Genomic DNA, 15,478 nt, shown 5'->3' with positions numbered 1-15,478 from the left:
AGGACTGGTAACCATTACAATTTGTAGCGGCGAAAGGTCTGGACGTTGTTTTCTGAGGCTGACCAAAGAATTTTTATTTTTAGATATAAGTGATGTACTCAAGTGTAGTTTGTTTTTAGCTTGTGCTTTTTCCATGATCATACGTGAGTATTTTTTATATCCCATCGAAAGTTCTACTGAAGAAGGAATATATCTTTTTTATAAGATTAAGTCCGAAATTGATTCAATATAGAGATAACGAAATTTAAACATTTCTAAAGGTTAGTTGCCCGTTTTCAGTTTCAATTTTCCTGTAACAAGCGGATTATAAGTGGATAAAACAGTGTATTTGGCTTTAGAATAACCCTCTTTAGCCCTTAATTATATGATGTATATTGCAACCGTAACGGTTTTTTTAAATATACTGCCCACGCTTCCTGATGAATTCCTTTGCTGTAGAGTAAGGGACTTCATCCTATATTGCTTAGTATATATATATATATATATATATATATATATATATATATATATATATGGATTGTTCGTATGCTCACACCGTTTCAGAAACAGGAACGTGTCAAATGCTCCCAGCTTCTTCTGGTAATGTGTCGAGAAAACGAGGACCTTTTCGACAGACTTTTCAGACTTTTCACAGAAGATGAAACATTGGTCCCTCACTATGGTCCTGAGACTAAAATCCAATCGAAGCAATGGAAACATCATAACTCACCACCTCCAAAGAATGCTCCTGTCCAACCATCTCCGGGCAAGGTTATGCTCACAATCTTTTGAGACCAGCGCGGACTAGTGTTGATGGATGTTCTGGCAAAAGGCACCACAATTAACGGATATATTACGCTTCTCCGCCGCAGAAATTGCAGGACGCAATCAAAGCAGTGAGGTGTGGCATGTTGAATAAATAAATAAAGAAGTTCGACTCCTCCAAGACAACGTCTCAGTTCGCAATGCGAATGTGGCCCAGATGAAAACATATTCCTGCGGCTCTGAAATCCTTCTCCATCCACCTTACTCTCCCGACCTTGCATCATGTGTCTTCTCCATCTTTTCAACCAGGAAGTCTTATTTTAAGGGGAGGGGGCAGTTCTCGGATGATGATGAACTTATTTCCGAGGTAAAATCTTGGTTCCCGACTCAACCTACCGACTTCTACAGATGAGGTTTTCACAGCTGCATAAAGCGATGAGAGAGGTGTGTCACCACAAATGGTGGCTATATAGAGAACTAATAATTATGTCAAGTTTCTTTTATCCCAGTCCTTGGGAAGTAGGTCAAAGGAAATCTTTAATGAACAGACCTCGTATGTTTGTTTGTGTGTGTGTGTATGAATATACACATACACGTGTGTGATTTCTGTGTGCGCGTGTAAACTTTACAATGTGGAATAATGTTTTGTGTGCATATTACTATATATCTGTCTTGGAATATTTCTCTTGTCATACTTATGCAAATAATAGTTTCTTCCGTTTGTAAAAACAACTAGCATAAATAACTGACAGAGGAACGTGCAACAAAGTTTACAGCATAAATGAAAATATCAATACTTGAATTATTATTATTTTTTTTGTCCGGAAGCTATCTGAAAGAAAAATATATCGATACTTCAGCTTCAGGAAAATTTCTAATTTTTGCCTCCACTCAAAATGTTGTTACTTTTATTTTCGTTAGAATTATGATATCTTTTTTTAATAAGAATCATATTTTCACACATTAAATACAGACTTTTACTTTAACTTATACAAATTATCATATTTTAAAGACATACTCTTCATATTTTCAAATTTTTCTTGCTTAATCATTTAACCTTCTCTACAAATTACCGTATAACCGTGCTTAATTTGATAGTTATCTCCTTAACGTAATTCGTATTTAATTCAGCATCACATGGTTTTGAAATTTCATTGTTTCCAATTATCCATTTTACTACTGTCTCCCAATCGGTTGTGATTTATTATACAATAAGAAGTATGCGTTTCTGTAGAGAAACAACTCTAAATGTTTACCTCTGCGTTCATTTTGCTCTGATACTCATTACAAACACGAAAGCTTTTCACCTAATTTTGTGAGGAATATGTATATCTCATTTACTCCTTCCATATCATTTCATAATCGAGAGCTTGAGGTACTTTTCAACTCAATCAGTTAACATCTTCTGCAATTTTCTGGTCTTGTGATTGTGATAGATATAACTCGCAATAAGTATTTCCAAAACTTAACACTAGTTTTTAAAATTTTAAGATGAAATTTAAGAAGTTCATTTGATATGTTCATAAAATTCGCAAGAAAAGAGATTTTAAAACACTCTGTAACTCACGTAATTAGTGAAGACAAACGTTTCCTTCAATTAATTTAACTACACATACAAAATGTATTACGTGAGAAAATTTCGTTGGAGTTAAATCAATGCATCTACCTCGGGGTTGTAATCTATATGATTACTAGAAATGCTGCTGTTACTCTCCAGCCATGACTGATACTGCTTTCGAGAACGTACTCAACACATACGTATTGTACACCCTGACTGAACACTAACCACTATATATGATCCTTCTTTCCCAAAACGTTAATTTTCTTTAATTCTCTTTCCATCTTTGTTTTCAGTTTTCTTTTTTACTTGCTAACGTAATCATATGGAGAGTTCAAACCAGCCTCATAGGAACTACGAACGTCATGGACGTTGCGTTGACCATTTACTTGATTAAATATTAACATTTTAGAAAATATGTTTATTACAACTATCATTCCAATATACAAAACAGGAAACTCTCTAAATTCCCTTCTGGAATTACTTCAATGTCCTTTGTGCTTCTTTCGTGGTATGTGACTTATGAAGAATCTTCACAGGTTAAAACAACTTTAAATACAAGAAAGGACATACGTGATGTGAGTGGAAATCAAGCATTTATCCTCAAATTAATTACACACCTCCTCAATCGTTTCTCTAATTTAATTTTTTATTCTTCACTGTTCTTATAATTTAGGGGATTGTTAACAGATACTTGTATCGTACTGCCTAATAGTGTTATACTGTTCTATTAATGACAACGTCATTGATAATGGAAGAGATCAGTCATTGCGTGCCAATATATGGACAGAAAGAAAGAAGGGAAGATAATTTAAATTTAATAAATTTAATTGTGAATTATGTTGTCTTCCTGCCAATATTCAACAGTATTCTATTTATCATTTTTTTTTGTCTATATATATGAATTTATTTAGTATTTATGAATCATTATCAACACTTTAGTTTGATCTCTTTTTAAATATCATTAGTAGTGACAGAAATATTGATAATGATAATAATGATTTTTTACATGGGCAAAAGGTGAAATATTTCCAAGAGAAGGATAGAGCTAATTAAGTTGACAATATATTGTTCATTTTTTATTTTATCACTGTACAGGTATCAAAGGCATTGACATTCACGACAGGAATCCTGGTAAGGACCAAAAATCATATAAATGAATACGCCCTGTCCTAAGCCTCATTGTTCCTGCTGTTCTAGAATCACGACTTTTAAATGTGTGGATAGTTTATGAGTACGAGAACAACGACGTATGTAATCTTCGGTGTTATTTAGGTACTTATATATTGTAGGATGAGTTCTAAATTAATACAGTAAGCATATAGCTCTGTCGTTTTCCACTCGAAATCTATAATGACAGGAACGAAAACAATATTTTCTAAAATTGTCTAAATACATCTTATTCTGAAAAGGTTACATAAATTAAATCAATATCAATACTTCAGAAGTGTGTTATTCTGCAAAGATAAATCTAGTAAGGTTTCAACTCAGTGTGTGAATATACCAGTAAACGTCGTTCAGCAATATGTCCGACACTCTAGCATTTCTGTCATTTTAATGTTTTGGTATAATGCAAAACCATTCTAAAATACATATTTAAGAAACTGCGCCTCTCCCCATCACTTTTCGATTTGGTCTCAATAAATAATTCAGTATTATAATACTAATTATTCTTAATTACGTAACTTAATCTTTAAAGAATCCTAGAACATGCTTTCTAAATTGTTAACAAACAGCATTAAATGTAATGTTGCCACGAATTTCAGCAACATCAAAACAAAAAAACAATATTTATATTCGTCTATAATATGCGTATTGATGCATTCGCAAAGTACTACCACAGCTCCTGCAGCAGAATATTACCAAGTGAATTATATATGGACTACGTTTAGAATTTCTAGATATATTCTAATAATTTTTACAAATGGAACAGTAGTTTGTCCCCATCCAGCGAAACTTACGCAGTTAATACTAAGTATATCTATGGCTTAGCTGAAAACGCCTGTGGTAAATCTTCAGAGTATTTTCACTTCTGATATGGATTGCACAAGAAATTTTTAATGAGTCTAAGACATCAATTGAAATCCCATTCACATAAGTGGGCAAAATGTGTCTCCAGGCATCTTCAGAAAATTAGAAGCGTAATTCGGTAATGTTTCCAAAGTGTTATTTTTCAAACCCTAACGTGTGTCAGCAAGAATAATATCTACTATCTGCTTTTAGCGAAATAATATTTTTTTCTGTACACTACGTCTTTTACCGAGTATAAGATTTGAAGATGTATATGCTTAGAAAATCTAGAGTCGTATGTTCTGTTATTGCTGTCTTACTCATAATAAATACATAGCCACACAGACACACACACAGATATACACAGATACACACTCACACACATATATGGACAAATTTGAAAGCGAGTGAGAAAGACTGATAGATAGATAGATAGATACATACATACATACATACATACATAGATGAAGTGTGCATATTGCGATGGAATTCCGTCGTTCGACGGTGAAAATACATTTCGTCGATCAAGTTAATTAGTTTTTCCAGACTTAATCTATTAACTAAGTGAGCATTTCGAGTGAGTATTACAGGGTAAGTCGATTACACTGATTCCAGTGTTCATTCACTTCATGGAATTCTCAGGCTTAATCAATATGGTAGAATCTTTGCCAAGACTATCACTTTTCATATGTAAGAGAAAATCTCCCGATGGATTTCTTTACAGTCTCCGTCTAAGTAATGTTTTCATATAGAGTGTGACGTTTCCTTAAAATACCATGCAGTGAAATCGAATCCATAACATATTTATCTTGGAACAACTTTCTTACCTATTCAGCTAAGTTCTACCTCTGTACTTACACATTAGCGTGTGTGCATATATATATATATAATATATATATATATATATTTATATATATATTTATATATATATATATATATATATATATATATATATATATATATATATATTTATATATATATGTGTGTGTGTGTGTGTGTGTGTGTGTGTGTGTACATGCATATTATATACATGTATATACGCATATAATTAATGTTCCTATGCGGGTTTCACCATTTTGGTTGTATTGAGCCCTGTGATATAACTCCTAAATACATATAGATACTGAACCACAACGGATCCTCAGGGAACACATTACTGCATCAAGTTACAGATAATTATGTCCATGAGGATATATTGTGATTGAGCATTTATATGTACTTTGAACTTGTCGTAGAGCTGCAGTCAACTATAATGGGGAAACGCAAGTAGGAACTATAAATTTAACATTGTGCTTAGTTTTATTTATACTATGCTTGCTCTATAGCTTATAACTAGTAATACTACTCAGTATTGAGTTAATTAACCACAATACAGAAAGATTGTGAAAATCTATATGTAGCTCTAAACATAATAGCATCCTGGTGCCACTAGTAACATCCTTAATTATATATATATATATATATATATATATATATATATATATATAGTTTACAAAATGCATCGGAAGGCACAACTCATTACCAAACCATTTACGCTCAGTATATAGTTACACTCATTATTTCCGTTCTAAATGCTGGTTGATGTTAACCATCATATCTCCTGATATGCCAGTTTTCCTATTCCTTGTATATCAATATTAAATATAAAAACTGTAATTGTTTTCTCCAAGCTTTCTATAACATACTCGTGTTTCCGTACATCGATTGTCGTTATTATGTAAGACGATTGACTCGCTTACGCTATACAATCGACCTACTACTTCGGCACTGTCACCGAAATTTGAATAAGATGAATACTTTATTGTGCACAATCATACAAATTATATATACCCGCTTACTGGTATAGCAGAATGGATAGAGGACATTGTAAGCTGGTCTTCAAAAGGAAAATTAGGAGATGAGTGGAATGAATTTATGACCAAGCCTACATTCATACAGATTTAGACAGGCTCATATGCATTCACATTTGCAAACATATATACTGAATAGAAAGTTAAGTTGATGATGGCCCGGAGTCAATATTGCATTACTGATAATAACAGCAGCAATAATAATATTAACGATAAAATGAACTGTCATTGCCATATAGTAAAATTCAGAACAGAGATAATATGTCATCGCTGACATTTATATGGTATATGGGTCAAAATATTTCCATATTGGTGAACATTGGCCTTACTTGGAATGTTCGTAAATAGATTTGTACAGCAAAGACAATGGTACGTTCTCTGTCATGCTCATCCCGCAAACATCTCCCCATATTCATAAACATGCATATATGTGTTGATGTACACATGCACAATATACAACAAAAGTGGACTTCTGATAAGAACTTGTTTAGAGATTTACCACATCAAGAAAATACATTTAAACAGAACGTGGAAGATTTTAAAATGTCTTTATTAAGAAGATAGAAGGGGTGTGTTTCAAATGTCTCGAAAACGAATTGCTTCTGGGCGAAGTTAGCTGCCCACTCGGGTATTTTGCCCCTTCTTTCTGAATACAGGCAGAGAACTTTGATTTGAGATGAAATGTGAGTCATTTGCTCAATGAAATTCGGTCACTATATCTAGTTTTATTAACCATCACAAACAGATATCCGAGATTCACACGCTTACCACACTTCGTCCAGAGATAAGGAATTATATACACCTCAGTCGTCGGCTCGTTTTGCGTGACATATCAGGACTCTTTTAGTAAGGTCTGGAGCTTCAGTGCAAACGGTCGATATATCGGTTACCTTAGATATGTTCAACTGTAATATTACTACCTTATATATAGTTACTGTTTGCGGTTTGACAGAGACTAGATCGCCTACACTTCTAGCGGTCTACTGTTCGTAGAAACATCTCTCCTAGTGTACAATCTTGGGCAAATTTAGGAGACGGGTTATCAAATGCCTTGCAAATATTCAAGTGCAGTTCTATCTGGTATATCTACTAGATTTATCTATGTGACGATGTGGTTTGTTAGTACTCTAACACGTGTTGCCTTTTCGAAGAAATTCTATTTTAGACAAAGCTGCACTGAGTACTGAAATCCCCTTGCATGCATAGATCAGTGATCATCCATGTCTGATCCTGAGGTTATGTCCGACAAATGCTAGAACATGAGCTTATTGGGAGTAAATGATTGCCCGATCATTTATATTTAACAAGGGAGCACGTTTACTGTTTTTCTGCTCGAAATATATGGCAAAAATAGTTGTGCTGTAGACGTGGTTAAATATTTCTGGACATACGCTATTATTTACTGATCAACTCCCACCATCCATTAATATCTTAAAAGGTTGAAGATTATGTGCATGAAAATCCCCGCTTGTGTTTTATTAAGGGAGAGTGATAGTGGTGAGATTGACGTAATTGAATGGACCTACTCTATCCGATTATAAACAGACGGCAAGCGATGAGGAGAAGGAATTTTCGGGTTCGAAGTTTCATTAGATTTCCTGATTTTCTACGTAGATATTTTCCAATTATTCTACGTGCTTAACCCCAAGCATTATCTGGGGGCATTTCAGGGTAGACGATTATTATGTATTGTTTTTCTGTGATATCACTTTTCAACTTCGATGAAATCCACATTTTGTTTTCCGTCTTTGTTATATTTCAATGGTATTGGGATCTTGTGGTCAGTTATTCTTATCTTCATCACCACCATCCACCTCCTCTTCTTCTCACTCCTCCTCTCGAACCGTTAAACCCTCCTTCTTTCCTGAGCGTTCTATAATACTATATTTGTTCCACGTCCTCGTGTTTTTGTGTTTTCTCTTTGTGTTTTCATGTTTGGATTAACTTATATATATATATATATATATAATATATATATATATAGAATATTTCAAGAGAAGAATATTGCTACATAATTAAAATAATTTTTAAGTGTTCGAACATGTCTTGCATTTATAAAGTTGACGGGAAATATATTTGTTTCGATTGTTACGAATTTATCATGAATTATTATGACAGTATAATATCGAATTAGATTCCTTCAACGATAAGTATCACAAAATACCTCCAAAGAAATCATGCAGGAATTACGATTTGCGGGACGTTTTGGTCCTGCTATGTTTTTGTTTTCTTAATTGTACGCTACAGATTTAGGCAATCTTGAATGTGCTGAACTAGAACTTAAAACAGCACAATTTTAAAGCGGCACAATCTCCATAGTTTAATACGCGAACCGCAAAACTATGAAGATATCTTTCCTCATTTATAAGATGTTCTGTTGCTTCCAATCAAAATGTACGATAACTAAAAATAAGTATTGAAAAATTTTCGCTGTACTTTATGAGTTGCCGTTTCTTATTTTTAAAGTCAACATTTCCTCATTGACAAAATACATCTTGTGTTTAACAACAATACTCTGCATAAAATATAACACGGCAAATGAAAATGTATTAAACTGCGTCAACAAGAATGATATATAATATATAATCACACGCACACGCGCGTGTCTATTTATGTGTGCGTGGGTGCGCTCGAGTAGGTACGTATGTACTATACGTATTTATGTATGTATACATCTGTTATCTTTAAAATGTAAAATTCTCTTCGGTGGTTAATGCATTCTTACAAGTTTGAAAGAAATCACTTGTCAGAAGTGGAGAAACGAGTACAAATACGAGAGGCTGCTGGCTTTTCATAAGCACAATTTTAAACAATATTACTTAAAAGTGTATACTTTCATAGCTATATGTATGTATATAGAAGTGTTTTTTGTGTGTATAAGAGAGTAGGTACTGGTGTGGGATGTAGAAATGGTGTGATGAATAAATATACTAACAGACAATAATATGTTAAAACAATTAAATAAGACGGAAAATATATTCATTTTCATTTCTATTGTTTCGGTTTTATTTTCTTTGTTTTTCTTGACAATCTGAATTAAACTATACGTCTGTGTTTTTGTAATGGTACAATCTCATTATTGTGATTTTATTTGCATTTATCATCACATGAATTTCATGTTCACGTAAGTGGAGAAATTTTTAACTGCCTATGATATTAAATTACTGATGTGTTAACAGTGTTTGTTTCATTATTAAATTGTACTCTAGAACATAACCACAGGTATTTTTAGTCAACACAGTGTTACAGCTTTTGTAAACAATTCATATGGGCGGACATAAAAAGGTGAGGTAGTTGTACATATATATATATATATATTTCCACACATTTTGAAGTTTTCATTAGTAGCTGTGACTATTTTGTGACAGCGAGGTTGAATGGTCAAAATGCCCACTGTGGGTTAAAAAGAAAATAAATCAACATAGATGTGATCCATAGAAGATTGTACGAACGAAACGAAACACTATTAATACATTAGGAATTTAATATTTGATATTGCTGCCACTAAAATCTTAAATACAGTAGTCTCCCGATATTAGTGGGGTTACGTTCCTAGAGCACCCGCGTATAATGGAAAACCGCGAATATTGGACGTTGTTCATAAAAATGCCTATAATGTCAAAGTATGACGTAATATATATATATATATATATGATGATAATAATTTGATAAAATTAAAGTAAAATGTACGGTTACCCACCAAGAACGAATAATAATGTTTTAAGATGATGATTATGAAAATAATGAAGGTAATGACTACACAGCAAAGAAGATGTAACGCTCTTCGGGTAACGCCTCTTCTTCAGGTGTTTTAGGTGATGTTATGTCTTCTTGGTGGTCTTGATGTTATGTCTTCTTGGTGGTCTTGGTGGAACATTGTGATGGGAATTTGCTGTCGTTTTCACTTCGTGATGGTGTGGAGTGTTTTATATGTCTGCATGGCGGCATCGACGGAATTTTTAAATTGGAGACACTGAACCATATAGGGATTCCATGCTTCCGCCTCCTTTTGCTGTCCTTAAAAGGTCGGAAAGACGTTTGAATGTCAGGCCTACCTCATCCACTTCTTCCTCCGAATCTGGCGCCTCCTTCTCCTCTTCGCTGGAAGACTAAATTAGCTCCAACAAACCTTTATTTGTCAAGGTTTCAGAGTGGGCATCGATGAAGTTGTTGACTTCATCTTGCGTGATATCGTCAAAACCTTAACCAACAAATACCTTTGCCAGTTTCACCGCATTGTTGACAGCCTCGTGACGAAATCTTCAGGTGAGAAGACCTCGTAGTGTGGATAGACTATGGCCACACCTTCCTTTAGCATGTAACAAGTATTTCTTGTTTCATGTCTTTAAGAGCAGTGTGGATGACTGATCGGCACGTTGCGATCGTGATTCAAATTCAAAGAGTGACCACCAGCATTATCTAGAACAAGTAGCACCTTGAATTTCGGGCATATGCTCTGGATGTATACCTTGGCTTGAGGGATGAAGCATTGGTAATCCAGGCCTTGGTGTTGTGCATCCACTGGATAGACAGCGGACTTTTATTCTTATTTTTGAAGATCCTTGGATTCGAGGACCTTCCGTGAACAATTATACGTTTCGCTAAAAATTATTCCGTGAACAATTATTCGTACCGCGAATGCCGAAAGGCAAATAAGTAGTGGGTGGGGTACGCTGTCTATCAGGCATGCTAATCTACTACAGTCTAGACTGTTGGTCAATGTATAAGAACTGTTCTTGTGAAAACGAGGAAGTGGTTCACTGACTTTGACGAAGAGTCCTGAAAATACCATTTTTCACAATTTTTTTGTTTGTACAGATATGTATGATAGTTTATAATGATTAATCATATATGCATATATGCATATGTATGTGTATGTATATATGCATGTATAAATATATATGTATGTATATGTATGTATAAATATATATGTATCTATATATGAATATATATAAGTATATATATATGTGTGTGTGTGTGTTTGTGTAGCGTAAGAGGCCTACATTTCTACAATATCGGTTATGCAGACATAAGTTTGTGGGGAATTTCAACTCAGTCTAAAGAAAGAGCCGGAGGAAATGCAGCCAAGGATTTTATCCCAAGAGCTAAGGCTTTTTCTAACTTAGTTTCTTAAAATAAGTTTGTAAAAATGGTGAAAACGTATTAAAAATATACTCACTTGGTCACGTGATACGTAGATAGGACGATTAAAAATTATCCATGTTACCGTCTCATGACAACCAGGTTCAGTAAGAGAACCTTCATATGTGATGAACAAATCTGTTTTAGGAATTAATTCATCTAAAGATAAATGATGAATTGTAGCCTTGTGACCTGCAAAGACAGAAAAATGTGTTTGGTTTTGTCACTAAAAGAAAATATTTATCCAAAGTAAATACAAAGAGAAATTACAAAATTTATATAGTGAAATATTTTGAAAAAAAAATGTAAAACTTTCATAAATTAATATAATGCCAAATATATACATACATACATACATATATACATACACACATGCGTAAGCATGGAGAGAAATGTGGCGAGAAATATACAAGAGAAAGTGACATCTATGGACCATTGACAAAGTGTTTGCAAATCCAATACCCAAGATTCGTACCCATTATTATAGGAGCAACAGGATATATACCAACCCATCTGGAACAAAATATGGCTGAAAATTCAAATCCTTAATTCATATGATACAAATGATGACATATCAAGGAGTATAAAAATCTGCAAAACCTTCTTAAGATTTAAAGGATTATAGTTAAAAGAAGATACACTGGCGAAAATAAATTTAAGACCGATAATAAACGTTCTATTTCTTACAAAATATTTTGTTACTAATACCATAGAAATTATTTTTTATCTTTTACACATTATGCAAACTTTATTTCTCTTTCGAATGATGCAGACAATAACCATTTTTATACAACTTGAAGAATTCTAATACTAAATTAATATAAATGTTTCAAATTTACTGGCAAAAACACTTTAAGACTGTATCATTATAATTTTATTTAAAGCTTAAGATTGTTGCAAAAACGAGCAGCAAGAACGAAATACATATTACTACTTTGTGCCGTAGCCTTTATTCTTAATAACGGCTGAACAACGCCTCGGCATTGAATTCGCTAAGTGATTACAAAATTCACAAGTTCTTGATCAGATTCAGATCTGGGCTCTGGGAAGGACATTCGATTAAGTCAATATTATGGTGACCAAAAAAATCCATAACCTTTTTGTCTTTGTGCACAGGACTATTTTCCTGCAGATAAATAGCCCCTGGAGGCATTTGGTGAGACAAATATAGCGCAACATTATCCTTTAGTAGATTCATATAACCTACACTATTTAGCTTTCCATCAACTTTAACTAGAGGGCCAACACCAAAGCTACTAAATGCCGCCCACAACATCAAACCCCCACCCCTTGCTTGCGGCATCTTTTTCATGCATTTTGGATGGAATTCCTTGGTTGGGCGACGTCTGATATATGTTTTACCATCTGATCCAAATATACAGAAGCGTGACTCGTCACTCCTAAGAGCCCCGCACCAAACTTCGGCAGTCCATTGTGCATGGATTTTTGCGAAATTAAGGCGTTTGAGTCAATGTCTTTCGATATTATTGCCTTTTTCCAAGCGATTCGTCCAATTTAGTTCAAATTCTCTGAAATGGTTGCAGACGGTTTGTGGTGTAAAAATAACGCAACTCTCGTTGGACAATTGTCAATATTCAGTTGCCTTCCAAAAGTCGGTGGATTCGACGGTCCAACCGCGCCGTCATTTTTCTTCGGGCGCCTATTTGGACAAACTAATGGAATTTTGACACGGTTCCCTTGAAATCAAAGTGCAGATGGGGTGGGATGGAAAGTGTTACGTCCCAACAAAGTTGTTGAAGAGTGGAAAAGAGAGGTAAACAGAATCTCAGTGAACGGGCCTACTATGTCGTAGCGTCAGTATACTCAAAGAAGGCAACTGGGGGAGGGCACTTGCCTTGGCGGTAAGATTGAACACTTCAAACAACGCGGTGACGTTCGGAGTTCGGAAAGGATAAGAGAGTGAAGAGTGTCACCAGAACATCATCAGAAAGTAGTGGAATGAGCGCCACGCGATATGTTGCCTCCTAGGAAAATACAAACCGCAAGCTTATTTTTATGAAAAACGATCTTGAAATGTTTCACAAAATGGAATATTTCAACAAAGTATTCTCGCAAAATAGTTCCGTCACAACAGCAACAATAACATGAACAAGAAGAAGAACAGCAGCAACATAAAAGAAAAATCAAAAACAATGCCTTGTTCGAAGTGGAAGAGACTAGAAAAGTTATGGAAGCGAACAGCAACAACAGCAGCACCAACAACAGTAACATTAATAACAACATGTTTCAAGAGAAACAATAAAATTTCTAAGAAAGAAAATTAAGTTGCTTCTTCAATTACGAACAACAACAATAGCAATAACAACAGCTGCAGCAGCAGCAGCAGCAACAGCAACAATTTCAGAGAAAGAACCAAAAATCCAATGAATCTTTCGCCAACATTACTGAGCAGACATAGGTGGAGCAATCCTTCGACAGCGATTTTGATAAATATTTCCGAAAATACCAGGTAAAACCTAATCTTCTCGTTCTGCCACTTGGCGAAAGCAATCAAATCACAAAAATAATATTGATATACTTTTTTCCCGACTCCAACCTTTCTGCATTGGCTGCAATCCCGGGTGTTACCGTCTGTAATGCGGAGGGGAGAAAATCAATAAGCACAAGAGCCTGAACGGACGATATCAGATTATTCCGGTCGCCATAGCAACGTAAGGTGTTCCCGCACCTAGTACTACCGATTTGCTCTGCCTATTAGGAATAACAGTGGACCATCGGATATATGAAACCCGCAAGTTGGTGCGCCTGCTGCAGTGAAGTTCGCTGGCTATTCTCCGTGACAACGCCATTACCGCTGGGCGCAGCTGGACACATCAATTGTTCTAGAATACGTGGCCCATTACTCACTCTCTTTCCATATCCTGCTGGTTTACCCCTCTATTTCTTTTCTTTCTTTTCTCTCTTTCTTTGTTATTTAATTTGAAAATAATCTGATCCATTGTTGTCTTAAAAAGACTAGGTATAGAAAAACCAACGCTAGCGTAGATAGAAAAATGCCGGCATGATTTCACGGGTTCGAGAGATTTTGGATTGCCTTTGCTATATACCATAGCAAAGAAGAAGCGAAAAAGTGGTCTTCCACACGTTCTCCTCAGATGAACACTATTTTATCACATCTTATCTGGAGAGATGAGTGGATAAAGTTACTTTTCCGAATGTGCCTCCGGAGCTGAACATATAGTATTTCGGGATGATACTGAATGAGTCTGGTAATATTCTAGCTTTTATATTCACCCCAAAAGAAAATTGGTCAGCTGTAAGTGTGTAAATGGAAACGTTGCTGACTGCAGAAAACATCCATAGGATCCCTGACATAATTTACTTGGAATGTGCGGAGCCCATCAACGTTGTCACTCAGAGGCGAAAGGCCAAGTGCTACACCTGCCGAAGTACAACGCTTAATTTTTCGACACCGATTGTATTTTGTCAGGCAAAGTTGACCTCGGCGGAATTTGAACTCAGATCGTAAAGACAGACGAAATAAACATTTCGCCAGGCGTTCTTCGACTAACATGCCAGCACTGAAAGTGGGGTGTGTAAATGTGCGTAGCATGGGTTCAGATTGGAAGCAAGTTCACGTGGTCAACGATCTCAGGTCATTTGATTTAGATGTTGCTGCTATTAGTGAGAATCTCCAGAAAACATGCTCTAGCATCCATTTTAAAAGACTTCGAGATATTCTCATCTTGTGATCAGTAGGGAGCGGGTAGCGGTGTACGACTAAGCATGAGCTACGTATATGTGTTGCTGCCACACAAATTCAATGTAAATTTAAACTTCCTACACAACGAAAAAGCAAAATTACATCAAATATTCATTTCATAAAATGCTTTATATCAGATGAATTTCTTTTTTGTTTTATTATTATCAAATAGGCCACAGACTTAAAAACAACACTATGGTTAACTTAAAGGAAAGCATACAGTGCAAAGCACAGAATCGTAACATGGAAATGTAGTTATGTTGCTGTAAGTTCAAAATCCAATTTAGTTTTCTCGAAGATAAACTTGATTTTAATAACTTAGTTATAAAATATATTTATTAATCCTATGAAATTAAAATAAAATGAAACAACATTTAGTAAACATTGTAAATTTAGTTTTGGAGAGATACTAATTTATATTTAATCATACCCCCAGCTCTCCTCACACCA

At 34.8% G+C, this 15,478-nt stretch overlaps 1 protein-coding gene across 1 annotated transcript in view; it reads right to left on the bottom strand.

Annotated features, from left to right (window-relative positions):
* The window catches only part of LOC115214031 (carbonic anhydrase-related protein 10-like), a 613,696-nt gene that overhangs the window by 237,594 nt on the left and 360,624 nt on the right, over positions 1 to 15,478 (bottom strand). Inside the window, exon 7 of the mRNA XM_029783053.2 lies at positions 11,342 to 11,496. Within this exon, the coding sequence (XP_029638913.1) occupies positions 11,342 to 11,496 (155 nt within the window). The remainder of the gene's footprint in view (positions 1 to 11,341; positions 11,497 to 15,478) is intronic.

This window comes from Octopus sinensis, linkage group LG7 (genome assembly GCF_006345805.1).
Source record: "Octopus sinensis linkage group LG7, ASM634580v1, whole genome shotgun sequence".
NCBI lineage: Eukaryota > Metazoa > Mollusca > Cephalopoda > Octopoda > Octopodidae > Octopus > Octopus sinensis.
Note: the sequence above shows the minus strand (reverse complement) of the source record. Positions and strands in the feature narration are given on the sequence as shown.